Genomic DNA, 25,011 nt, shown 5'->3' on the forward strand with positions numbered 1-25,011 from the left:
AAGTCCAGACCAGAGATAAAGAAGAACTATTTTCTAGTGAGAATGCTGAAACACAGGAACACATTTGCAGGGAGGTAGTGGATGCCCCATCCCTGTAAACATTCAAGGCCAGGTTGGATGGGGCTCTGAACAAGGTGATCTAGGAAAGATGTCTCTGCTCCCCCTCCAGGGGATCCCCCGCCCTGTGCTCTTGGCTACCAGAGTGATGGGCAGCTCTCAAGGGATGCAAGTGCCCAGAGAGCAGAGGGAACACACAGGACCTCTGTTAGCAGGGACATCTTCAGGTGAGATGGGAATAGTTTGGATCAACACGCTCAGGCTCCACTGTTTTGCCTCCCTGTGGTTGCACAGAACTGTCAGAAGAGACTGATAACCACGAGGTGCCCCAGTGTCACGGGGTGCCTTTGGGTCCCTGAGGCCCTGCATTGTCACAGGCTTCTCCTTGCCATCAGGAGGCCAGGAAGTGTCCGAGGTGCCCCAGGGCACCAGGAGGTCCCGCAGGTCAAGGGGTAACCTTGATTCCATGTGTCCCTGGAGTGTCCCAATGTCCCCATGGCTCCAGGAGGCCCCGCTGTGCCACAGAGGAGCAGCATTGGGCCGATATCAAAGGACCCAAAAGCGATGTCGCTGTGAACTCTTGAGGGCTGGAAGGAACTGGGGAGACCCGAAGGCCAAAAAGAGCCGGGCAGAGCCGAAGGCCGAGCCGTGCCCCGGAGCCAGGCAGAGCTGAGAAACAAAAGGAGCCGGGAAGACCTGGCAACACCATCCAGCCCCGGCCCCGCATTTCAGGATCAAGAAATAGGTTTGTCCAAAAGCAGGTGGGGTGGTGGGAAGGGGCAGAGGCAGCAGAGCCCAGCGCAAAGCGAGCGGCTCCAGGCACGGCTTCTCCCGCCCGCCGGGAGAGCGCAGGGGCAGGAGCCCTTTGCTGGGTCTGGCTCCCGGCGCTGCCGGCGCTCGGCGGCTTTGGGGTTTGGCTTTGGGGTCTGACGGGAGGAATTATTGCTGTGGTGGTGGGTGGCAGAGGGGTTGAAGGACTGGGCACGAGAGGGATGCCTGTCCCCTCAAGGGACAAGTGCACAGACAGGGATCAGGTGTTCCCGCTGGGCTCAGACACCAGGTCTGTCCAGCAGCACCCAGGGAAGGGAGGGAGGATCATCGTGCTCCGTTCCATCACTGTCACCAGGTCCAGTCACAGGGCACAGACAGCAGGTGTGGTGGGTGTGCCCTGCCTGGATGCCAGGGACCCCCTAAAGCCACTCTCTCACTCCCCTCTGCAACTGGGCAGAGGAGAGAAAAAACCAGCCAAGGATTCATTCATGGGCCAAGAGCTGGCAGAGGTCACTTCCTGATCACCTTCACGGGCAAAACAGACTCCAAGGGGGGATATGAACTGATGCCGAAAAACCTTGGAATAACAGAACTGCTCAGAGACTTGGCATCTTTAAGCAGCAAGGTATTTGTTTCTTCAATGCTGGGAGCAAGGCAGCTCCCTGACCTTCCTGGCGTTGTGGAAGACCCCCCTTCTCTGCAGGATCCAGGCTGGGGTGGGGGGTTTGGGAGGGCTCAGGGATCTTGGGGGTAGGAGGGTTGGGGGTCCCAGCAGTGGTTTTGGGGTCCCAGGGGTGGTTGGGGTGTCCCGGGGGTTGTTTGGGGGATATTTTGGGGGTCCCCCTGAGCTTTCCGGCGTTGTGGAAGACCCCCCTCCTCTGCAGGATCAAGGCTGGAGGTGGGGGGTCTTGGGGGTCCCTGGTGGATGCTGGGGGTCCCAGGGGGGTCAGGTTAGTTTGAGGGTCCCAGGGGTGGTTTGGGGCTCCTGGGGGAGGTCAGGGGGTGTTTTTGGTGGTCCCCCTGACCTTCCTGGCATTGTGTAAGACCCCCCCTTCTCTGAAGGATACAGGATGAGGGCGGAGGGGATTGGGGTCCCTGGTGGATGTTGGGGGTCCCGGGGGGGTTGGGGGTCCCCGGAGAGGTTTGAGGGTCCCGGGGGGGGGGGTTGGGGAGATATTTTGGGCATTCCCTGACCATTCCAGGCCGGGCACTTGAGGCCGTGGGTGCAGGCAGGGAGGGGGGAGCACACAGGGGGGTCCCTGTGACCCCCAGGGCCAGCGAGGAGCTCCACTGCGGGTTCAGGGTGTCGATCTGCACCTGGGTGATGTCACCATGATGCCATCAACAACCACGGTGATGTCATAGACACACGGAGTGATGTCATCGACACACGGAGTGATGTCATCACACAGCTACCCCCAAATGTCAGCGCCTTCCCCTGTGACGTCACTACGTTCCCCTGTGACATCAGCACGCTCCCTATGACATCAACACATTCCCCTATGACATCATTGTGTTCTCCTATGACATCACCATGTTCTCCTGTGACACCATCACATTCCCCTGTGACATCACCAAGTTTCCTATGACATCTGTGTTCCCCTATGACATCCCCATGTTCCCCTATAACATTACCATGCTTTGCTATGACATCACCATGTTATAATCTATGACATCACCACATTCCCATATGACATCACCCTGTCCTCTATGACATCACCACACTCCCCTATGACATCCCCACGCTCCCCTGTGACGTCACCAGGGAGGGGTACGTGGAAGAGGTGGCTGGGGGAAGGGGCTGCCCCACAACCACCAGCCCCTGGTTGTAGCTGGAGAGCCTGGAGGCCGTTCTGTTCCCGTTGGACAGCAGGATGTTCTTCCCGTGGCACCCCAGGAACGTGGGGGGGCACAAGGGACGTCACAGGGGAGTCACAGTTGCGGATGGGCCCTCTCACTGCCCTCCCACTTCCTCCCAGTGCCTCCCAGTCCCACTCAGTGCCCCCCCAGTCCCTCCCCATGCCCCCCAATTGCTCCCAGTCCCCTCCCAGTCAAACACGGGGCCTCCCAGTTTGTCCCACTCATTCCCTTCCCAGTCCGCCCCAGTCCCTCCCAATCTCCCCCCAGTCCCTCCCAGTTCCCCCCAGTTGCTCCCAGTCTCCTCCCAGTCCCCCTCAGTCCCTCCTCATCCCTCCCAGTCCCTCCCAGTTCCCCCCAGTTCTCCCCACTCCCCCCAGTCCCTACAGTGATGAATGTGATGTCACAGGGGAGTTGTGATGTCACAGGGGAGATGTGATGTCATGGGAAGGATGTGATGTCATAGGAAAGATGTGTTGTCACAACAAGGACGTGACGTAAGAGGGATGATATAGTATCACAGGAAGGATGAATGTGATGTCAAAGGGACGATGTGACGTCAAAGAGGAGGATTGGATGTCACAGGGGAGCTGTGATGCCATGGGAGAGGATGTGATGTCACAGGGGAGGATGTGTTGTCACAGAGGAAGATGTGATGTCACAGGGGAGGACGTGATGTCACAGGGGAGGACGTGATGTCACAGAGGAGGATGTGATGTCACAGAGGAGGATGCTCCCGAGTCTCTGCAGGCAAGGGGGGCTGGCACTGACCCCCTTCTTGAGGCACCAGGAGCCCGGGATCAGGGAAACAGGGAGCTGGGAGATAAAGGGGCTGACGGGCAATGGGCACAGGCGGGTGACTGGGATCTCCAGTCTGGGCAGGCACTGGGGAGCACTGGGCAATGCTGGCCCTGGCACACAAGGGCTGGGCCCAGGGAAGTGCTGGGGTGGTGGCAGTGCCCGGCTCCAGCCCATTTGCGGGCACTGCAGCCCCCAAGTGGTGCAGGCCCAGCCACGGCCTCCCCGAGCAGAGCCCAGAGGGGCAGATGCCCTTTGCTGGCCCTGCCCCTGTCCCAGCTGGGCACACCGTGTCCTCCCGCATCAGCCGGGCCCCGCTCTGCTGAGCTGGCCCAGGCAGGGGGGCCAGGCACTGGCAGCCCAGCAGGGCTCTGGCTCCACACTGGGCTGGCCCTGGCACACAGCTGCCCCAGTGCCCCTGTCCCCAGGGATGGCCCTGCCCTGCCCTGGGCCCAGCGCTGGCCCTCAGCAGGATGGCACCTTCCCGCCCCACTCTCCCTCCCTCCCCACCCGCCTCACAGGCCCCTCTGGGCTGGGACCCCCGTGGGCACAGATCAAGGACAGCCACTGAGCGGGGGCTCCCGGCACCTGCCACAGCCTCAATTCTCCACTCACCTTTGGCCACTAGTGAAAAGGGGGTTAAAGGGATACCAAAAAAGGGATCTTAACACAATATTATGGATAACTATTAACACAATATTATGGATAACTATTAACACGATATTGGTTAGTAAAAAGGGAAACTAAAGGAAAATAAAACTATGAACCTAAAAGAGAAATTAGAGACACTAAAGGGATATTAAGAAGTTGTTCTCTCAGTTACTTCCTATCAATAAACTGTGCTTACCCACACAGACAGGCCAGGGCTGTCAGGATCTGCAGCAGCTGGTCGGTGCCCGTGCTTAGCAGGGATCCCTGCAGAGCAACACAGTCTCGGTGGAAGGATGAGGATCGCTCACCCCAGCAGTCCTGACACCCCATTTTTATCAGTTCCACATTACACCACGTAGGGCCAGTACGCAGTATAAGGTGATGCCTGAATGGCAGCCAAACCCTGCCTGTTCATTCCCTGATAGCAACAGTCTGTGCATGGCCTGCTGAAGGGCAAGGGGCGAGCGACCCCTGCCCACATAATCTTCCTCTCACCATCATCTTTCTCACCCCTATGGATGACCTCTACCATTGTGTTTCAAGGGTAGATGTATCTATCTTGCAATATGTCACAAAACCAAGGAAGAACTCAGCTCTCATAATAGGGGATATCAGGCTGACTTGCTAAAAAGCCCAATGGACCTTACAATTAGCCTGTGCCATGAAGTTACATTGTACCATACTCTAGCTGGTTTCATATCCTAATATGATTCTTTTCTCACGCCTCTATGCTCCGTTGATCATGCAATTCAAAAGTACCCCCCTTACTGGCAGCCACAGCTTCTCAGGGCAACCTGTGCCAGGGCCTCCCTCCTCACAGGGAAAACTTTCTTCCCAATATCCCCCCAAGCCTGCCCTCTGTCAGTGGGAAGCCATTCCCCCTTCTCCCATCACTACAGCTCCTTGTCCAAAATCCCTCTGCAGCTCTCTGGGAGCCCCTCGAGGCACTGGAAGGGGCTCTAAGGCCTCCCTGGAGCCTTCTCTTCTCCAGGATGAACAGTCCCAATTGTCCCAGCCTGTCCCCAGAGCAGAGGGGCTCCAGCCCTCCGAGCATCTTTGTGGCCTCCTCTGGATCCACTCCAACAGGTCCATTCCTCCTGATCTGGGCCCCCCGAGCTGGAGGCAGCACTGCAGGTGGGGTCTCACCTGAGGGCAGCAGAGGGGCACATTCCCCTCCTCCCCTGCCCCGGGATGAGCCCCGCACACGGGGGGTTTCCGGGCTGGCTCGTGTCCCATTTGTCACCCACCAGCACCCCCAGAGCCCTCTCCCAGCAGGGACTTCCATCCCTTCCTCCCCCAGCCTGCACCGATCCCGGGGGTTGCCCTGATCCGGCTGCACCACCTTGGTCTTGTCCAACCTCAGCAGATTCCCGTGTGTGCCGGGAAACGGGGGAAGGGGAATTCACCCGACTCTTGGGGATTTGTTTGTCTGCTGGTGCCCCAGGGAAAAACAAAACCCTGTCAGTCCCATCTAGTCTGTCCCATATTCCACCCAGGAACCCTCCACCAAACAGATCCACCAGGTGGGGGGAATTCCAGGGCCATTTTGGGGGGCTGACACGTCACAGCAAAAGGAAAACCCCTCAGTGGATATTTCCACCAGTTACTCCAGCATCAACAAAACTGGCAGCACCTTTATAAAGGACTCCCTCCAACAGTCTGAGGAATAACACTCTTTATTAATACAAATTGGCACAGGTTAAAGGTTCGTGGTGGTCAGGGACAGGGTCTGGCTGCAAAAACACACGATGTCAAAATTGTTGTTAAAGCAAAGCAAAGCACAACCTCTAAACCAAACCAATCCACAGGTGCCGCCTGTTCCCTGCTGGCCGAGGGATCCCAGTGCTCCCAGTCCTTCCCAGTCCTTCCCAATCAATCTCTTCTCGCAGTAACTCCCTCCCAGTCCCCCCCAGTGCTCCCAGTGACCCCGTTATCCCCTCCCAGCTGATGTGTCTCCACTTGGTCACCACTCTGGCCGTGGTTGCCGGCGCCGCCTGTTCCCTGCTCCCAGTCCCACCAGTCCCTCCCAGTCCTTCCCAATCCATCTCTTATCCCTGTAACCCCCTCCTAGTGCCTCCCAGTCCTTCCCAATCCATCTCTTGTCCCTGTAACCCCCTCCCAGTCCCTCCCAGTCCTTCCCAATCCATCTCTTGTCCCTGTAACCCCCTCCCAGTCCCTCCCAGTCCTTCCCAATCCATCTCTTGTCCCTGTAACCCCCTCCCAGTCCTCCCAGTCCCTCCCAGAGCTCCCACTCCCCTCCCTGTGTCTCCCAGTCCCTCCAGTGCCTCCCACTCCCTTCCCTTCCCAGTCCCTTCCACTTCCCTCCAACTCCTTCCCAGTCCCTCCCAGTGCCCCCCATTCCCCTCCCGGTCTCTCCCAGTCCCTCCCAGTGCTCCCAGTGACCCCGTTATTCATGTCCCAGCCCATGTGTCTCCAGCTGCTGACAGCCCTGGCCACGGTTGCCGGCACTGCCTGTTCCCTGCTGGCCGAGAGCACCCAGTGCTCCCAGTACCCGATTATCCCTCTCCCAGTCCCTCCCAGTGCTCCCAGTGACCCCATTATCCCTCTCCCAGTGCTCCCAGTGCTCCCAGTGACCCCGATATCCCCTCGCAGGTGATGTGTCTCCAGCTGGTGACGGCCCTGGCTGCAGTTGCCGGCGCCGCCTGTTCCCTGCTCCCAGTCCCTTCCAATCCTTCCCAATCCATCTCTTACCCCTGTAACCCCCTCCCAGTCCCTCCCAGTGCTCCCAGTGACCCCGTTATCCGTGTCCCAGGCCATGTATCTGCAGCTGGTCACTGCCCTGGCTGCCTGTTCCCTGCTGGCCGAGGGCTCCAGGGCAGCTGCGGGCTCCGGGATCTGAAATTCTTGGCTTGGGACCCCAAAATCCTCCTAGATTGCCACCCCAAAGCCCCCTATTCCCAACCTCCTGGATCCTGGTGTTCCCATGGGATCAGCTGGGATCATTTCCTTGGGAATGGGATCCACAATTCCCGACTTAGGATTCTAAAATCCTCCCTGATTCCCACCCCAAAACCCCTGTTCCCGACCCCCTGAATCTCAGTGTTTCCGTGGGATCATTCCAGTGTTCCCATGGGATCAACCGCTTGGAATGGGATCCACAATTCCCCAAATCATCCCTGAATCCCACCCTAAAACCTCCCATTCCTGACCCCCTGGATCCCGGTGTTCCCATGGGATCATCTGGGATCATCCCGGTACTCCCATGGGATCATCCCCTTGGGAATGGGATCCACAATTCCCAACCTTCCCATACACACACACACAATTTGGGACCAAAAACACGGCCTCACCCCCCTCCCAAAACCCGGGATGTGGGGTCTGGGTCGCCTCGAGAGGTTGGGGTGGGATCCACACGTGCAGAATTCGCGGAATTTCGGGAGAATTTTGGGAATTTCCGGAGTGTTTTTTTTCTTAATACTGTTATTCAGGGTTGTAGCAAACCATGTGGTTGGTGGATTAAAATGGAAACATTTGGAGGAGCCCAGAGGGTGAAATCCAGGACTTGGCGATACCACGAGGAGATTCAGGTGTTTATGGGATTCAGGTGTTTATGGGAGGGGAAAAATCAGGGAAAAGGGGGAAAAAACCCGGGCAAAGCCGAAAAACTGCGGCTGGAGGACTGACGATAGAGTTGGTGCGGGCAGAGCGGCGCGGCGTGCGCGCCTCCGTCTCGGTGTTCGCTTCCGGCGCCGCCATGTTGGGGAGTTCGGCGGGGCGACTGGCGGGGGTCGTGGCGCTGGTCACGGGTGGGTTTTGGGGGGGATTTTGTGGTGTTTTGGGGGCGAGAGGGAAGGGGAGACCCCCAGGGTTGGAGTGGGGGGGAACTTAGGGCGGGGAGACCCCCGGGAGGGACGCTGGGAGGGGTTAAAGGTGACCCTGGTGATACTAGGAGGGTCACTGGTGATACTGGGATGGTCACAGACCCCTCTGGTGACACTGGGGGAGGTCACTGGTGACACTAGATCCCACTGGTGACACTGGGAGGACACCGGGAGGGGTCACAGACCGCACTGGTGTCACTGGGGGGGTTATTGGTGACACTGGGAGGGGTCACTGGTTAAAGTGGTCCCCACTGGTGCCATCGGGCAGTCATTGGTCCTCCGGGTCGCCAGGGGGCGCCAGGGGCGGTTCCCATACCCCTCAATGGCCCCGGTTATTCATTGGCCCTCCGAACCGCCAGGGGGCGCCAGCGGCATCGGCCGCGCCGTGAGCGGCCGCCTGGCCCGCGAGGGCGCGCGCGTGGCCGTGGCCGATCGCGACATGTCGGGGGCGGCGGCGACAGCGAAAGGGCTCCCCCGGCACTACCCCCCCGACCACGGAGCTTTCCAGGTGGATGTGGCCGATCCCAAAAGCGTCGCCGGGATGGTGAGGGGGGTGCAGGTAATGTCGCCGCCGCCTCCCCCCCACCGGTGACATGTCGCGAGAGTGTCACACCCTCCCCAGTGTCCCGCAGTGTCCCCGAGTGACCCCCGATATCCGCAATGTCGCCCTCAAAATTCCCAAATCCACCCAAAATCACTCGCAGTATTCACAAATTCCCACAAATTCCTTCCTATTCCCACAAAATTCTTGGGAAATCGCAGCCAAACGGCCCCAAATTGCAGGAAAAGCCCCCCCAAATCCACCCAAAATCGACCCAAATCCTCCCCAATTCACCCCAAATCACCCCCAGAATTCCCAAATTCCCTACAAATCCACCCAACCCAGACCCACATCCACCCCAAATCACCTCCAGAACTCACAAATTCCCCCAAAACTTGCAAATTCCCACAAACTCCCCCAAAATTCCATCCGATTCCCACCAAATTCCTGGAAAATTGCAGCCAGCCGTCTCCAAATTGCAGGAAAACCTCCACAATTCCCTCCAAAATCGACCCAAATTCCCTCGCATTCCCCCCAGAATTCCCAAATCCCCAAAACTAGACCCAAATCCACCCCAAAATCACCCCCAAAGCTCCCAAATCCCCATGATTTCCCCAAAACTCACAAATTTCCTCAAAATTCCATCCAATTCCTACCAAATTCCTGGGAAATTGCAGCCAAATGCCCCCAAATTGCAGGAAAAAAACCCCAAATCTGCCCTAAATTAACCCAAATCCACCCCAGAATTCCCAAATCCACCCAACCCAGACCCAAATCCACCCCAAAATCACCCCCAAGACTCCCAAATCCCCACAAGTTCCCCCCAAATTCCCCAAATTTCCATCAAATCCCCACCCAGTTCCTGGAAAATTGCAGCCAAATGGCCCCAAATCCCAAGAAAACCCCCTCAAATCTGCCCAAAACCAACCTGAATCCACCCCAGGATTCCCAAATCCACCCAAATCCACCCAAAATGGACCCAAATCCTCCCCAATCCTCCCCAAATCACCCCTCGATGTCCCCAAATGTCCCCCCAGGAGCACTTTGGGGTTCCCCCCCGTGTCCTGGTGTCCTGTGCCGGGATCACCCGCGACCGGATGTTCCTGGAGATGGGAGAGCGGGAATTCCGGGAGGTGCTGGGGGTGAACCTGGAGGTGAGAGGGGACACTGGGGACACTGGGGGGACACTGGGGACATTGGGGGGACATTGGGGGGACATTGGGGACATTGGGGGACATTGGGGGGACAGTGGGGGACATTGGGGACATTGGGGGACATTGGGGGGACAGTGGGGGACATTGGGGACATTGGGGGGACATTGGGGACATTGGGGACATTGGGGGGACATTGGGGACATTGGGGGACATTGGGGATATTGGGGGGACATTGGGGGACATTGGGGACATTGGGGGGACATTGGGGGACATTGGGGGGACATTGGGGACATTGGGGGGACATTGGGGGACATTGGGGGGACATTGGGGACATTGGGGGGACATTGGGGGACATTGGGGGGACATTGGGGACATTGGGGGGACATTGGGGGGACATTGGGGGACAGGGGGTCATTGGGGACAATGGGGGACACTGGGGGACATTGGGGGGACATTGGGGGGACATTGGGGACATTGGGGACATTGGGGGGACATTGGGGACATTGGGGGTCATTGGGGGTCATTGGGGACATTGGGGGGTCATTGGGGGACATTGGGGACATTGGGGGGACAGTGGGGGACATTGGGGACATTGGGGACATTGGGGGACATCGGGGGACATTGGGGGACATTGGGGGGGTTGTGCCACCCCCGATGTCCCCCCGCTGCCCCCTCAGGGGACGTTCCTGGTGACACAGGAGGTGACAAAGGCCCTGGTGACATCGGGGGACCCCGGGGGGGCCTCCCTGGTCCTCGTGGGCAGCGTGGTGGCCAAGGTGGGACCCCCACTTGTCACTGTCCCTGTCACTTGTCACTGTCCCTGTCACTTGTCACCGTCAGTGTCCCCGAAATGGGGGTAAAAGCCCTAAAAATGGGGATAAAGCCCCTGAAAACACCAATTTTAGGGGAATTTGGGGACACCAGGGGGGTTCTAGGGATGTCCCCTCCCCCCCTTTGTCATTGTCACTTGTCACTGTCCCCTCCCCCCTGCCCAAAACTGGGGATAAACCCCCCAAAATTGGGGATAAAACCCCCAGAGACACGAATTTTGGGGGGCTTTGGGGACACTGGGGGGGGGGTGTGGACACCGAGGGGGGTCCCAGGGGGGTCCCCTCCCCTTTGTCATTGTCCCCTCCCCCCCAGGTGGGGAATTTGGGCCAAACCAACTACGCGGCCTCCAAGGGGGGGGTGGAGGGGCTGACCCGGAGCGTGGCCAAGGAGGTGGCCAGGTGGGGACATTGGGGGACATCTGGGGACATTTGGGGACATTTGGGAGGGACAAGGGAAAATGGGGGGGAAAGGGAGAAAATTGGGGGATTTGGGGGGAATTCGGGGGAAAAATTGGGGGGAAAGTGGGGAAATTTGGGGGGAAATGGGGAAAGTTGGGGGATTGGGGGGAAAATTTGGGGGATTTTGGGGGGGAATTGAGGGGATTTGGGGGGAAAATTGGGGGATTTTGGGGGAAATTGGGGGGGAAATGCGGAATTGGGGGGGGAACTGGGGGAAAGGAGGAAGAAATGGGGGGAAATTGGGGGGAAATTGGGAAAATTTAAGGGGGAAATGGGGAAAAATTGGACAGAAAAGGGGGAATTTGGGGGGAAATATGGAAAAATTGGGGAACTGGGGGGAAAAGGGGGAAAAACTGGGGAAAACTGGGGAGAAAATTGGGAAATGGGGAAAAATTGGGGGGGAGAATTGGGGGAATTTGGAGGGAAATTGGGGGGAAAAGGGGAAGAAATGGGGAAAACTGGGGGGGAAATTGGGAAATGGAGAAAAAGGGGGGAAATTGGGGGAATTTGGAGGGAAATGGGGAAAAATTGGGGGGAAATCAGGGGGAAAACTGGATTGGGGGGTTTGGTGACCCAGGGGGGGGTTGGTGACACCCTGTGGGGGGGTGACACGGGTCAGGGGGACCCCTCTGACCCCCCCAAATCCCCTTCCCAAGGTTTGGGATCCGCTGCAATTCCGTCCTGCCGGGATTTATCGTCACCCCCATGACGGACAAAGTGCCCCTAAAAGTGCTGGACAAGGTGACAGCGGGGGGGTGGCACCTCCTGGGGACATTGGGGGGACATTGGGGGACATTGGGGACATTGGGGACATTGGGGACATTGGGGGGACATTGGGGGTCATTGGGTGTCATTGAGGACATTGGGGGAAATTGGGGACATTGGGGACATTGGGGATGTTGGGGGTCATTGGGGACATTGGGGGACATTGGGGACATTGGGGAGGTGACACCAGAGGTGACCCTCGTGTGTGTGTGTGTGTGTGTCTCCCCCCCCGTCCCAGTTTGCAGGGATGGTGCCACTGGGACGACTGGGGGACCCTGAGGGTGAGTTGGGGACACTTTGGGGACACTTTGGGGACACTTGGAGGTGCCACCACCCCCCGGTGTCCCCCAGACGTGGCAGACGTGGTGGCTTTCCTGGCGTCGGGGGACAGCGGCTACGTCACCGGGGCCACCCTGGAGGTGACAGGTGGGGACCCCCCATGTCCCCAGTGTGTCCCCAGTGTCCCCAATGTCCCCCCAGTGTCCCCCCAATGTCCCCAATGTCCCCCCAGTGTCCCCCCAATGTCCCCCCTTTCTCTCTCTCATTCCAGGGGGTCTCTTCATGTGACGGATCCAGCCCCTCCCCCCCGATGTCCCCTCAATGTCCCCCCAATGGGGGGGAGGGGCAGACCTCAAAATTTGGGGGGATAAAGGGGAGGGACCCCAAAATTTGGGGGGGTTGAGGCTGGGAGCCCAAAAATGGGGGGAAGAAGCAAGGGGGGACCCCTAAAATTTGGGGAGATTGAGGGACAGGACTCAAAAATTTGTGGGGGGGGAGACCTCAAAATTTGGGGGGATAAAAGGGAGTACCCCAAAATTTGGGTGGGGGTCAAAAGGGGAGGGGGCCAAAAATTGAGGAGGGTCCCAAAATTGGGGGGAGGGGCCTAAAGTAGGGGAGGGACCCCCCCAAAATATGGGGGAGGAACCGCAAAACTGGGGGGGTCGAGGGAGGGGGGTGGAAGCCTCTCGATAAAAACACCTGGAGCTGTTGCCATGGAGATGTTTATTGGCCACGCCCACCCCAGGCCACACCCACCAAGACCACACCCACCCCTCCCCTCCCTTAAATCTCTAAAACGACAAAAATAAACATTTTGGACCCAAAATTTGGGGGGTTTTTTGGGGTGGGGGGTTGGGAAGGGTCCTTAAAATTTGGGAGGGGTGTCAAATGTGGCCCCGCCCCCTCTTGACCCCTTCCCCCCTAAAACCTCCTCTTAAACGACACAAATAAACATTTTGGACCCCAAATTTTGGAGTTTTTTGAGGCAACCCCCCCCAACATTAATCCATAATATCCGTGGGTTCCCATCAATCCCAAATGATCTCAAATTCCAAATGGTCCCAAATTATTCCAAATAGTCCCAAATGATCCCAAATCCTACATGGTCCCCAAACTCAAATCCCAAATCCCATGTGGTTCCAAATCCCAAATAAACCCCAAATCCCAAGTAAACCCTAAATCACCAATGATCCCCAATCCCATGTAGTTCCAAATCCCATATAAAAGCAAATCCCAGATGCTCCCAAATAACCCCTAAATCCCGAATAATTCCCAATCCCATATATTCCCAAATCTCAAATAAACCCCTAAATCCCCAATAATTCCTAAATCCCAAATAAACCCCCAATCCCCAAGAATTCCCAATCCCATATATTCCCATGTCCCAAATAATAGCAAATCCCAGATGTTCCCAAATCCCAAATAACCCCCAAATCCCCAGTACTTCCCAAACCCATGTAATCCCAAATGCCAAATAAACCCCAAATCCCAAATAATAACAAATCCCATTGAGGTGGTTTGAAGCTGGCTCCCTGCCAAGTCTCCAAACCTCACCACAAGAGCTCCCCCCCAAAACCAAGGGAGAAGAGAGAAGAAAACCAAGAGAACCGAAACGAGAGGCAGACAGCTGAAGCAATATATATATATATAAATATAAATATATTTACACTTATATTACATTTATATACAATTGAAATATATGTACAATTTCAAAAGGAAAGGGGAAAGGGAAGGGGAAGGATAAAAAGGAACAAAAGCAAAATAAAATATACACGATCACTCTCCCAAGATCTAACAACAAAAAGAATTAGCAAAGGAGATCCCACTGCTCTCCTTGGGACAACAGAAAGTGGCTCTGGAACGACCCCGGCACCCTCCGTCTGCCAAGGCCGGCTGGGCCTTACCAGGCCTCGCTCCCCAACCCGACAGACTCCACACAGGGAACCTGCACCTCCAAAGCTGGAAGGAAAGAGGGCAAAGGCCTCTCCTCCTTTCTTCTTATAGCCCGGCTTAGGTAAAAATCGTGGGGAATAGCAGGGAAATCTGGGCACTGCCTTGGTCACAGACTGGTCAGGAAGGAAGGCCCAGACTAAAGTACCAGAGACATCACATCCCCCTCTGTGACATCACATCCCCCTCTGTGACATCACATCCCCCTCTGTGACATCACAGCCTCCTCTGTGACATCACAGCCTCCCCATGACATCACATCTCTCCTGTGACATCACATCCCCCTCTGTGACATCACATCCCCCTCTGTGACATCACAGCCTCCTCTGTGACATCACAGCCTCCTCTGTGACATCACATCCCCCTCTGTGACATCACATCCCCCTCTGTGACATCACAGCCTCCTCTGTGACATCACATCCCCCTCTGTGACATCACATCCTCCTCTGTGACATCACATTCTCTTCTGTGACATCACATTCCCCCCTGTGACATCACATCCTCCTCTGTGACATCACATCCTCCTCCATGACATCACATTCTTTTCTGTGACATAACATCTCTCCTGTGACATCACAGCTCCTCTATGATGTCACATCTCCCTCTGTGACACCACAACTCCCCTATGAGATTACATCCTTCCGGTGACATCACATCCTCCTCTGTGACATCACATCCTCCCAATGACATCACATCCTCCTCTGACACCACAGCTCCCCTATGACATCACATCCTTCCTGTGACATAACATCTCCTCTATGACGTCACGTCCATCCTATGACATCACAGCTCTCCTGAGACATCAGATCATCTGTGACATCAGATCCTCTGTGACATCAAACCTCTCCTGTGATATCATATTGTTCCTGTGCCGTCACATCCTCCCCTGTGCCATCACATCCTCCTCTGAGACATCACGTCCTCCCAGTGACATCGCATCCTCCCTTGTGACATCACAGCTCCCAGGTGACATCACATCCTTTCTGTGACATCGCATCATCTTTGTGACGTCATGTCCTCCACTGTGACATCACATCACCCCATGACATCACATCCTCCACTGTGACATCACATCTCCTCTATGACATCACACCCCCTATGACATCACGTCCTCCTCTGTGACATCACATCTCTCCTATGCCATCACAGCTCCTCTATGACATTGCATCCATCATATTACATCACATCCTTTCTGTGACATCACATCCTCCCCGTGATGTCAAGGCGATATGTGATGTCACAGGGGAGGACGTGACATCACAGGGACGATTTGATATCACAGCAGAGGTTTGATGTCACAGGATGGATGTGATGTCACAGAGGAGGATGTGATGTCAGAGGAGGATGTGACTGTTCCATCTCAGAGTCACCTCAGAGGGGCCCTCACGGGTACCTTGTCCCTCTGTTTTTCATGTTATCCCACAGAATTCCCAGAACAAGCCTGATCTTGTGCCCCTCCCCCATCATGTCCAGTGTAGAGCCCTGGGACACTGTGGAACCTCATGGAACCAAGGGGCCACTGTGACACCACAGGGCTTCATGGAACCCAAGGGACCCTGGGACACTGTGGGGGCTCATGGAACCAAAGGGACCCTGGGACACTGTCAGGAGCCTCGTGGTGCCCAGGGCTGAGGAATCCCGTGGGTGCAGGTGGCTCAGGGAGCAGCTGCAGTTGGAGCTGTGGGATGAGCTCTGGGTGAGGGGCCTCAGACCAAAGGCCGTGAGCTGCTGACCCTGGAGCAGCCAAGGGAGAGGACACTTGGAGACAGGGCAGGAGCCCAGGACTCAGCAGGAAGAGCAGTTTGTGTGCTTGGAGTGGGAGGGGATAAAACCCCAAGGAATTTTTTGTTGGGGGTCCTTCCTTGAGGCACCAGCTCAGGCTGTATCTGTGTTTCTTCACAAAAAATAAATTGTTTTATAGTTTTTAAGATATCAGAGACTCTGTCACGGGAAACCTGGGGTGGAAGCAGTGAGGAAACCTGGTCTGACTGTGAGAGTGGGGGGTGTGGGGAGTCACAGGGGACCCGTCGGGTCACTGGAGCTGCTGCTGCTGGGAAGGGGCCTGAGTGTCAGCAGTGCCAGTCTGGGCTGGTGGGAGAGTGACTGCCAGGGAGTCTTGGGAATGGTGAGCCTGGGAAGTTTCCTTAAGAGTGTGAGGGGGATCTCGTGTGCAGAGACCCCCAGGAGCCCCCTGAGCCGCTCTGCTCATGGCAAGGATGCAGAGGAGGCAGAGTTACTGAACACCTTTGCACTGACAAGAGCAGCCCTCAGGGATCTCTGGCCCGGGAGACCAGGCTATAGGAATGTTGGAAGGAAGACCTTGCCTTGCTCAAGGAAGATTGGGTCAGAGAACACCTCCAAAAACTCTACACTCACAAGTCTGTGGGACACTTGATGACCTCCTGTCACCAAGGGGACCCTGTGACACTGTGGGACCTCGTGGTTATCAGTCTTCCAAACGTTGTGTGCAACTACAGAAAGGCAAAACAGTGGAGCCTGAGCGTGTTGATCCAAACTATTCCCATCTCACCTGAAGATGTCCCTGCTGACAGAGGTCCTGTGTGTTCCCTCTGCTCTCTGGGCACTTGCATCCTTTGAGAGCTGCCCATCACTCTGGTAGCCAAGAGCACAGGGCAGGGGATCCCCTGGAGGGGGAGCAGAGACATCTTTCATGGATCACCTTGCTCAGAGCCCCATCCAACCTGGCCTTGAATGTTTGCAGGGATGGGGCATCCACCACCTCCCTGCAAATGTGTTCCTGTGTTTCAGCATTCTCCTATAAAATATTTCTTCTTTATCTCTAGTCTGAACTTACCCTCTTTTAATTTAAGCCCCTCACTCCCTGTCCTATTAGGACAGGCCCTACTGAACCCTTTGCCCACATGTCTCTAAAAAGCTGCCTTGAAGCACTGGAAGGCCCCAAGGAGGTCTCCCCACAGGCTTTTCTTCTGCAGGCTGAAGAGCCCCCACTCTCTCAGCCTGTCTCCATGCGAGAGGTGCTGCAGCCCTGGGATCCCCTTGGTGGCCTCCTCTGGAAGTGCCCCAAGAGGTGCGTGTCTTTGCTGTGCTGAGGAGCCCATGGAGCTGCAGGAGATGCCAGGGCTGGCAGGGGAATCCCCCCAAGCCATTGCCATTGCGGGTGGGTGCGTTGCAGACAGCCAGAGGAGCCCAGAGCTGGAGGCAGCACTGCAGGGGGGTCTCAGCTGAGCGGAGCAGAGGGGCAGAACCCCCCTGCCCTGCTGCCCACGCTGTGGGATGAGCCCAGGACACGGGGGGGTTGTGGGCTGTGAGCTCCCATTGCTGGCTCCCATCCTGCTTTTCATCCCCCACTATCCCCATGGCCTTGGATGCAGGGCTGCTCTCCATCCCTTCAGCCCCGAGCCTGGCCCTTGAGATCTGGGGGCATTTGACACCCACTGGCTCCTTTGATCCCCTTTCCCATCCCTCCCAGAGCCCAGGGAAGGACTGAGGGGCCTTGGCTGATTGTCCCTGACCCTCCCCTGCCCCGACACCAAGCTGTGCTCCTTGGGGACGGTGCTTGGACAGCCCCAGTCAGACCCTGTTTCCCGCTGTGCCCCCAAACCACCGGGTGCCCCAGGGGACGTGGGAACACACATGGACACGGGAAGGCACCCGTGGAGGTGGGAACACACACACCCAGACAGACACAGAGCATTTGTTTTGCTGCAGGGGTTTATTGATTCTTGCAGGGAAATTGCCAGGGCACCCAGGGGATCAGGGGGGTCCTCCAGGGATGATCATCTCCTCATGCCGCTGGAGGGGGCCAGGACAGGGGTGTCACCACCACTTCCAGTCCTGAAAGACAGAGCCCCAAACGTCACCCCCGGTGCCCACAGGGACATGGGAGGGGCCTTGTCCCCACCCTGTCTGTCTGCAGGGAGCTGGGGCAGGAGAAGGGAATTGGATGCTGAGATCCATGTGGCCCCCAGAGCCCCTGAGCCCGGGATGCTCTGACACCTCCCCGAGCCCCTCCCTGCCCTCCCGGTGAGCCTGGGGGTCTGCAGAGCCCCCAGTGCAAGGCCAGGCTTGGGGGCAGCTCTGTCCAGCTGCCCCGGGACACGGAGCAGGGACAACCCCCTGCGTGTCCCTCTGCTGTCCCCAAGCTCTGCCCACTGCAGAGGGCTCAGGGACCCCCCAGGGCCCTGCCAGGCTCCCTTGGGGGGCTGAGGAGCCTCCCATATTTCTCACCTGGACATGCAGAGAGGCAGCCGAGCGTCACTGGCGCATCAGCTCCACCTGGTCAGCCACGGGGGGCTGGGGACAAAGGCAGGGTTAGAGACACACTGGGGTGGACTGGGACACACTGTGATGTACTGGGGCACACTGGGCTGGACTGGGACACACTGGGCTGGACTGGGGCACACTGGGCTTTACTGGGACACACGTGACCATGAGAGGGGAGGGTCTGAGCTCAGCAGAACTCGGGGTACCCACCTCAGACCTCTTCACTCGACCGATATCCATGCCTCCCTGGAGAGAGAGTGTGAGGTGTCACTGGTCACTGGGGTGTTCCCAGGCCCAGGAAGGATGGGGGGACTACATTTCCCCCCATTTCCCACACTGGGGACATCCCAACTCCAGGACTTACCCCAACACATCCACCTCCTCCTTGTCCCGCAATTGGCTGGGGAAGGAGAGCAAAGGTTTAAGCAGGATTGGCCCCTGTGGGGCTGGGGGAGGGACACGGGTGTCCCCAGACCCCCCAGCCCATGGTTGGCCCCCGGTCTGAGGGGGAAAATCCCTTCTGCTCCCCCCAGCCCCTCTGCACCCAGTTTCCCCTGGGATCCCTGTTCCTGCAGGGCCCAGGGTGGGGATGGAGACAAGGAGAGCCAGGGGAATTCAGGGCCTGCAGGAGGGTGAGGTGGAGGAGGAAGGGACTCAAAGAGGGTGAAGTGGAGGGGAATTGGGGATCCCACAGGATGGGCATTGGGGTGTGGAAGGGATGGGACTGTGAGGGATGCAGGTGAGTTGGAAGGGATTGCAGTGGAGGGGACCCAGGGAATGAAGCAGGGCAGGGGTGGGGGCAGGAGAAATGGGGAAGAGGAGAAAAGTGGAAGGGACTGGGAGGGTCTTTGGGACTGAGGGGTCAAGGAAGGGGATTTGTGGACATGAGTGTTGTGGCAAATGGGAAAGGGAAAGGATTAGAGGAGAAAGAAGGGAAGAAATGGTGTGGGAATGATGGCCTGTGTGTGTGTGGTGGGGTGGACTGGGGTGTGTGGGAATAGAGTGGGGGCCCTGAGGAAGGGCCTCCCCAGTGCACACTGGGGTGGACTGGGGAGCACTGGGATGGCCTGGAGGGTGGTGGCCACCAGAGGGGAGGGTCTGGGCCCAGCACAAGCCCTGGTACCCACCGGGCCGCCGATGACGCCTGCCTGTAGAGAGACAAGGAGACATCACTGGTCACTGGGGTGTCCCCAGGGCCAGGAAGGGATGGGGGGCCCAAAGTGCCCCCACTTCCCACACTGGGTGCCCCCCAACTCCCAGACTTACCTCCGCACATTGGACGCCACTGGCCTCAATGGGCTGCAGGAGGAGAGCAAAGGCTTGGTTAGGGTTGGCCTTGTGGGGCTGGGGGGGACACGGGTGTCCCCACCCCCTCCAGCCCCGGCTGCCCCCCGGGCTGAGCGGGGCTCTTTGGGATTGCGGCTCCCAGGCAAGTTGGGGACACCAGTGCAGGGGGAAAGGCAAGGCATTGAGGGCAAAGCCTGGAGGAAAGGCCCTGGGAAGGGGCCATGGCAGGGCATTTCCCAGTTGGTGCCAGTTCAGCCTGGCCAGGCCTTGTCCCACTTGAGCCCAGGGTGGAGCTTGGACCTGTTTGTCCTCCTTGGACTCCAGTGGGGCTTGGCCCAGTTCCACCCAGTTTGGGTTGGGCCTTTGCCTTGGCTGGGAAAGAGAGGAGATGGTGGGGAGATGCCCCAGGGGACGAAGAGGATGGGATGGGGGGGCCCAAAAAGGTGGGATTTGGGGTCAGAAAGAGCAGGAAGCGTTGGGACTGTGCCAGGACGGAGCCGGGTGCAAGCATCCCGTGAGGAAGCGGAGCTGCAGCAGCAGGAGTTGAATTGTGGGAAGGGGAAGGAGAGAGGGAATTGTGGCCAGAAGAAAGTGGTCTGGCCCGGGGCTGGGGGTGCTGGGGAGTGCTGGGGAGCCCCTGGATTGGGAAGGGGCCCATCCCTGAGCCCATGGCCGTGGCATGGGGGCCTCACCTTGGCATCTGCCGGGGGGCTCAGCAGGATGGTGAAGAGCAGGGCCACGCTGAGCACAGCGACCTTCATCTTCCTCTGGGCCTGGGCAGCGCTGGCTGAGGCTGCACAAGGGCAGGAGCACATTTATCCCTGCCGGGACTCCTCCCTGCCCCCTCCCCGAGAGCCCCCGGGGCAAAGCCCGGCTGGGCACAGCCCCCAGCCCTGGCCACAAGCCCAGCCCTGGCACAGAGTCCATCCCGCCTGCGGCACCCATCCAGCCACCTTCCCCGGCATCCCTCCAGCTTCCTGCACGGGGCAGCTGCCCCTGGAAGGGCCCAGGCCCCTGGGGGTGTCAAGGGGGTGGGCAGGGAGCTGAAAGCAGCTGCATACCCTGTGGGGACAATCCCACACAACACAATCCATCCTCAGACAGTCCCCAAACCCTGATCCACCCATGTCCTCCTGCCCATCCCTTCCCAGAGCTTTCCCTCTGGGACACCCCAGAGCTCAGCCCAGCCCCAAACCCGGCATGTCTGAGCAGAATTGTCCCTGTTCCCACTCCAACCCCTTGGCTGAACGGGGGGCTGGCACTGACCCCCTTCTTGGGGCACCAGGAGCCCGGGATCAGGGAAACAGGGAGCTGGGAGATAAAGGGGCTGACGGGCAATGGGCACAGGCGGGTGACTGGGATCTCCAGTCTGGGCAGGCACTGGGGAGCACTGGGCAATGCTGGCCCTGGCACACAAGGGCTGGGCCCAGGGAAGTGCTGGGGTGGTGGCAGTGCCCGGCTCCAGCCCATTTGCGGGCACTGCAGCCCCCAAGTGGTGCAGGCCCAGCCACGGCCTCCCCGAGCAGAGCCCAGAGGGGCAGATGCCCTTTGCTGGCCCTGCCCCTGTCCCAGCTGGGCACACCGTGTCCTCCCGCATCAGCCGGGCCCTGCTCTGCTGAGCTGGCCCAGGCAGGGGGGGCCAGGCACTGGCAGCCCAGCAGGGCTCTGGCTCCACACTGGGCTGGCCCTGGCACACAGCTGCCCCAGTGCCCCTGTCCCCAGGGATGGCCCTGCCCTGCCCTGGGCCCAGCGCTGGCCCTCAGCAGGATGGCACCTTCCTGCCCCACTCTCCCTCCCTCCCCACCCGCCTCACAGGCCCCTCTGGGCTGGGACCCCCGTGGGCACAGATCAAGGACAGCCACTGAGCGGGGGCTCCCGGCACCTGCCACAGCCTCAATTCTCCACTCACCTTTGGCCACAGTTCCACAACACCTTCCATCCTTACGGGCCCCTGACCACACACAAGAGACCATTGTGGGGCAGCTGGGAAAACATCTCAGCTGAATGACTTGACTATTTGCCTTGCATTTTCCCCAGGAGCCGGCAGTGACCTGGAAGATTTTCCTTTTGCCCTTTTCTGCTTCGTGCCTCGTTTGTTGGATAATTGAGGAACGTTGACAGAGGAGGGGCCCAGGGGAGGTGAAGCCGCTCAAGAAGGAGGCATTTACAGCCCCTCAACACCAATGATCCCACTCTGGACCATCCAAATTGTGGCATCAGCAGCTCACTGGAAGAGGGAAATGTCCCCAGTTTGGTGTTTGAGAGAGAGATGGACGAGAGACGTGAGCAGTGTGCCTGAGGTGCAGCTGATCCCCCCTGGACTGCCTCCTTCCTTCCCCCGAGCAGGGCTGGCAGCACCTGCGGAAATTCCTCTTGTTCCTGCAGTCCCTGCTGTGGGATTTTTCCCACCCTCTGGTTCCAAATGGATTTGGGGCCTGGCCGTTCTCCTCAGGCCGTGACCCGCAGGGAGGTGTTGTGGTGACTCCCAGAGGGAAAGGGGAGGAGAAAAGGGGGCCCTGTTCTCCCCACATTTACGTCTCCCTTCCCAATTTCCTGGTGCCCTCGGCTTCCCAGAGTCCCTCAGTAGCTGCAGGAGGAGGACACCAGACTGAGCAGGAGGTGTCTGTCCTGTTGTCCTGGTTTTGACTGGGATAATGGACTGGTTTACAGTCACTGCCCACAACAGGGACTTGTCTCAGCACAGAATCCTGGAATCATGCACTGGGTTGGGTGGGAAGGGACCTTAAAGCTCATCCTGTGCCACCCCCTGCCATGGGCAGGGACACCTTCCACTAGCCCAGGTTACTCCAAGCCCCATCCATCCTGGCCTTGGACACTTCCAGGGATCCAGGGGCAGCCACAGCTTCTCAGGGCAACCTGTGCCAGGGCCTCCCCCCTCACAGGGAAAACTTTCTTCCCAATATCCGCCTAAGCCTGCCCTCTGTCAGTGGGAAGCCATTCCCCCTTCTCCCATCCCTTCAGCTCCTTGGCCAAAATCCCTCTGCAGCTCTCTGGGAGCCCCTCGAGGCACTGGAAGGGGCTCAAAGGCCGCTCTGGAGCCTTCTCTTCTCCAGGATGAACAATCCCAATTGTCCCAGCCTGTCCCCAGAGCAGAGGGGCTCCAGCCCTCAGAGCATCTTTGTGGCCTCCTCTGGATCCACTCCAACAGGTCCATTCCTCCTGATCTGGGCCCCCCGAGCTGGAGGCAGCACTGCAGGTGGGGTCTCACCTGAGGGCAGCAGAGGGGCACATTCCCCTCCTCCCCTGCCCCGGGATGAGCCCCGCACACGGGGGGTTTCCGGGCTGGCTCGTGTCCCATTTGTCACCCACCAGCACCCCCAGAGCCCTCTCCCAGCAGGTTCTTCCATCCCTTCCTCCCCCAGCCTGCACCGATCCCGGGGGTTGCCCTGACCCGGCTGCACCACCTTGGTCTTGTCCAACCTCAGCAGATTCCCGTGTGTGCCGGGAAACGGGGGGAAGGGGAATTCACCCGACTCTTGGAGATTTGTTTGTCTGCTGGTGCCCCAGGGCAAAACAAAACCCTGTCAGTCCCATCTAGTCTGTCCCATATTCCACCCAGGAACCCTCCACCAAACAGATCCACCAGCTGGGGGGAATTCCAGGGTCCTTTTTGGGGACTGACACGTCACAGTCAAAGGGAAAACCTCTCAGTGGATATTTCCATGAGTTACTCTGGCATCCTCCGTGACATCTCATCCTACCTCTGTTACATCAAAGCTCCTGTATGATGTCGCATCCATCATATTGTTGCAAAGCAATTTAAATTAGTAGTAGAATGGCTAAGGCTTAGTAGAATAGTAGGCCTAGAAAGCATTGCTTCAAAGTAGTAAGCTAGCAACCTTGTTTGTGAGTGTGGAATGTACTGAAGAGATGGCAACAATGATCAAAGGATTAAGTCAAGCATGTATATAATGATTTGTTACCTGGGATGTGGTAAGGGTCTGTTAATCAGTTTCTAGGGGTAAGACAGCTTAAGTAAGATTTATGATTAGAATAGATGATTATTAATTGTTATCAGTATGAAGTATGAGCTTGCTTGTAACTGCACCTGGTTTGCTGTGGAAACTGTAACTGTTTTGCCGTGTAAACTGCACTTAAACTTTTTTGTGTATAAAAGCTGAACTGAAAATGAGGGTCGGTGGAATCCTGACTTGGGGCGTTAGCCCGCAGGTTCCCGGGGCCCCGAATAAAGCACCGCATAAACTGGCACTCTGTTGGTTTGTGTTTCTTTTGGATTACGGGTAACAATATGACACCATATCTCTCCTGTGACATCATATCCTCCACTGTGGCATCACATCCTTGCTGTGACATCGCATCCTCCTCTATGACATCACATCCTTTTTGTGACATCACATCCTCCCACATGACATCTCATCCTTCCTCTGTGAAATCACATCCTCTCTGTGATATCACAGCTCGTCTATGATGTCACATCCATCATATGACATCTTATCTCTGCTATGACATCACATCCTCCTCTGTGACATCGCATATGTCCTGTGATATCACATCCTCTTTTTTGACATCACATCCTCCTCTATGACATCACTTCCATCATATGACATCACACTCTTCCTGTGACATTACATATTTCCTGTGACATCACAGCTCCTATACGATGTCACATCCATCATATCATATAATATCTCTCCTGTGACATGACATCTTTCCTGTGACATCACATCCTCCTCTCTGACAGCACATCTCTCCTGTGACATCACATCCATCATATGACATCACATCTCTGGGCCCAGCACTGGCCCTCAGCAGGATGGCACCTTCCCGCCCCACTCTCCCTCCCTCCCCACCCGCCTCACAGGCCCCTCTGGGCTGGGACCCCCGTGGGCACAGATCAAGGACAGCCACTGAGCGGGGGCTCCCGGCACCTGCCACAGCCTCAATTCTCCACTCACCTTTGGCCACAGTTCCGCAACACCTTCCATCCTTATGGGCCCCTGACCAGACACAAGAGACCATTGTGGGGCAACTGGGAAAACATCTCAGCTGAATGACTTGACTATTTGCCTTGCATTTTCCCCAGGAGCCGGCAGTGACCTGGAAGATTTTCCTTTTGCCCTTTTCTGCTTCGTGCCTCCTTTGTTGGATAATTGAGGAACGTTGACTGAGGAGGGGCCCAGGGGAGGTGAAACCGCTCAGGGGGGGCATTTACAGCCCCTGCAACCCAAGGGGATGTGATTGCCTCCACCACAGGGAATTCCATCTCATCCTGGGCACCTCCTGCACCGGGAGCTTGCAAGATCTTTCTCCAAGCCATTCCTGTCCTTCCCTCTCTGCAGGAGACACCTCCAGAGGCTGAGGACTGCTGCCCCCTTCCCAATCCAACTGTCCTTATCCCCAGCAAGGAATCCCCAGCTGGACTCCACACCCTCCAGTTCCTCACTCCTGGCCCCAGTATCCGGCCTCTTCCTTAATGATGGAGGCCAAGGGATGGAGGGCACCCTGAGCCCGTGACACTGAGCTGAGCGGGGCAGGTGCCACAC

The 25,011-nt window shown here is 57.5% G+C and overlaps 1 protein-coding gene across 6 annotated transcripts; it reads left to right on the plus strand.

Moving 5' to 3' along the window:
* The first annotated feature begins 7,840 nt into the window (after window positions 1-7,840).
* Window positions 7,841-12,497, plus strand: LOC127461975 (estradiol 17-beta-dehydrogenase 8-like). 6 transcript variants are annotated; one of them, XM_051770230.1, is made up of 9 exons: window positions 7,841-7,901; window positions 8,336-8,535; window positions 9,555-9,671; window positions 10,349-10,447; window positions 10,815-10,900; window positions 11,617-11,701; window positions 11,964-12,006; window positions 12,077-12,151; window positions 12,276-12,402. In XM_051770230.1, the coding sequence occupies exons 1-9, from the start codon at window positions 7,850-7,852 to the stop codon at window positions 12,290-12,292; spliced, it is 774 nt and encodes a 257-aa protein (XP_051626190.1). In that variant the 5' UTR covers window positions 7,841-7,849; the 3' UTR covers window positions 12,293-12,402. The 6 variants fall into 6 exon arrangements, with proteins under 6 accessions (XP_051626190.1, XP_051626192.1, XP_051626194.1 ...); XM_051770232.1 differs by having other exon boundaries at window positions 12,086-12,151; XM_051770234.1 differs by lacking the exon at window positions 10,349-10,447.
* Window positions 12,498-25,011: the final 12,514 nt, after the last annotated feature.

Source organism: Manacus candei, unplaced genomic scaffold (genome assembly GCF_025592945.1).
Source record: "Manacus candei isolate 608988 ecotype Guabito, Panama unplaced genomic scaffold, ASM2559294v1 h1tg000117l, whole genome shotgun sequence".
Taxonomy (NCBI): domain Eukaryota; kingdom Metazoa; phylum Chordata; class Aves; order Passeriformes; family Pipridae; genus Manacus; species Manacus candei.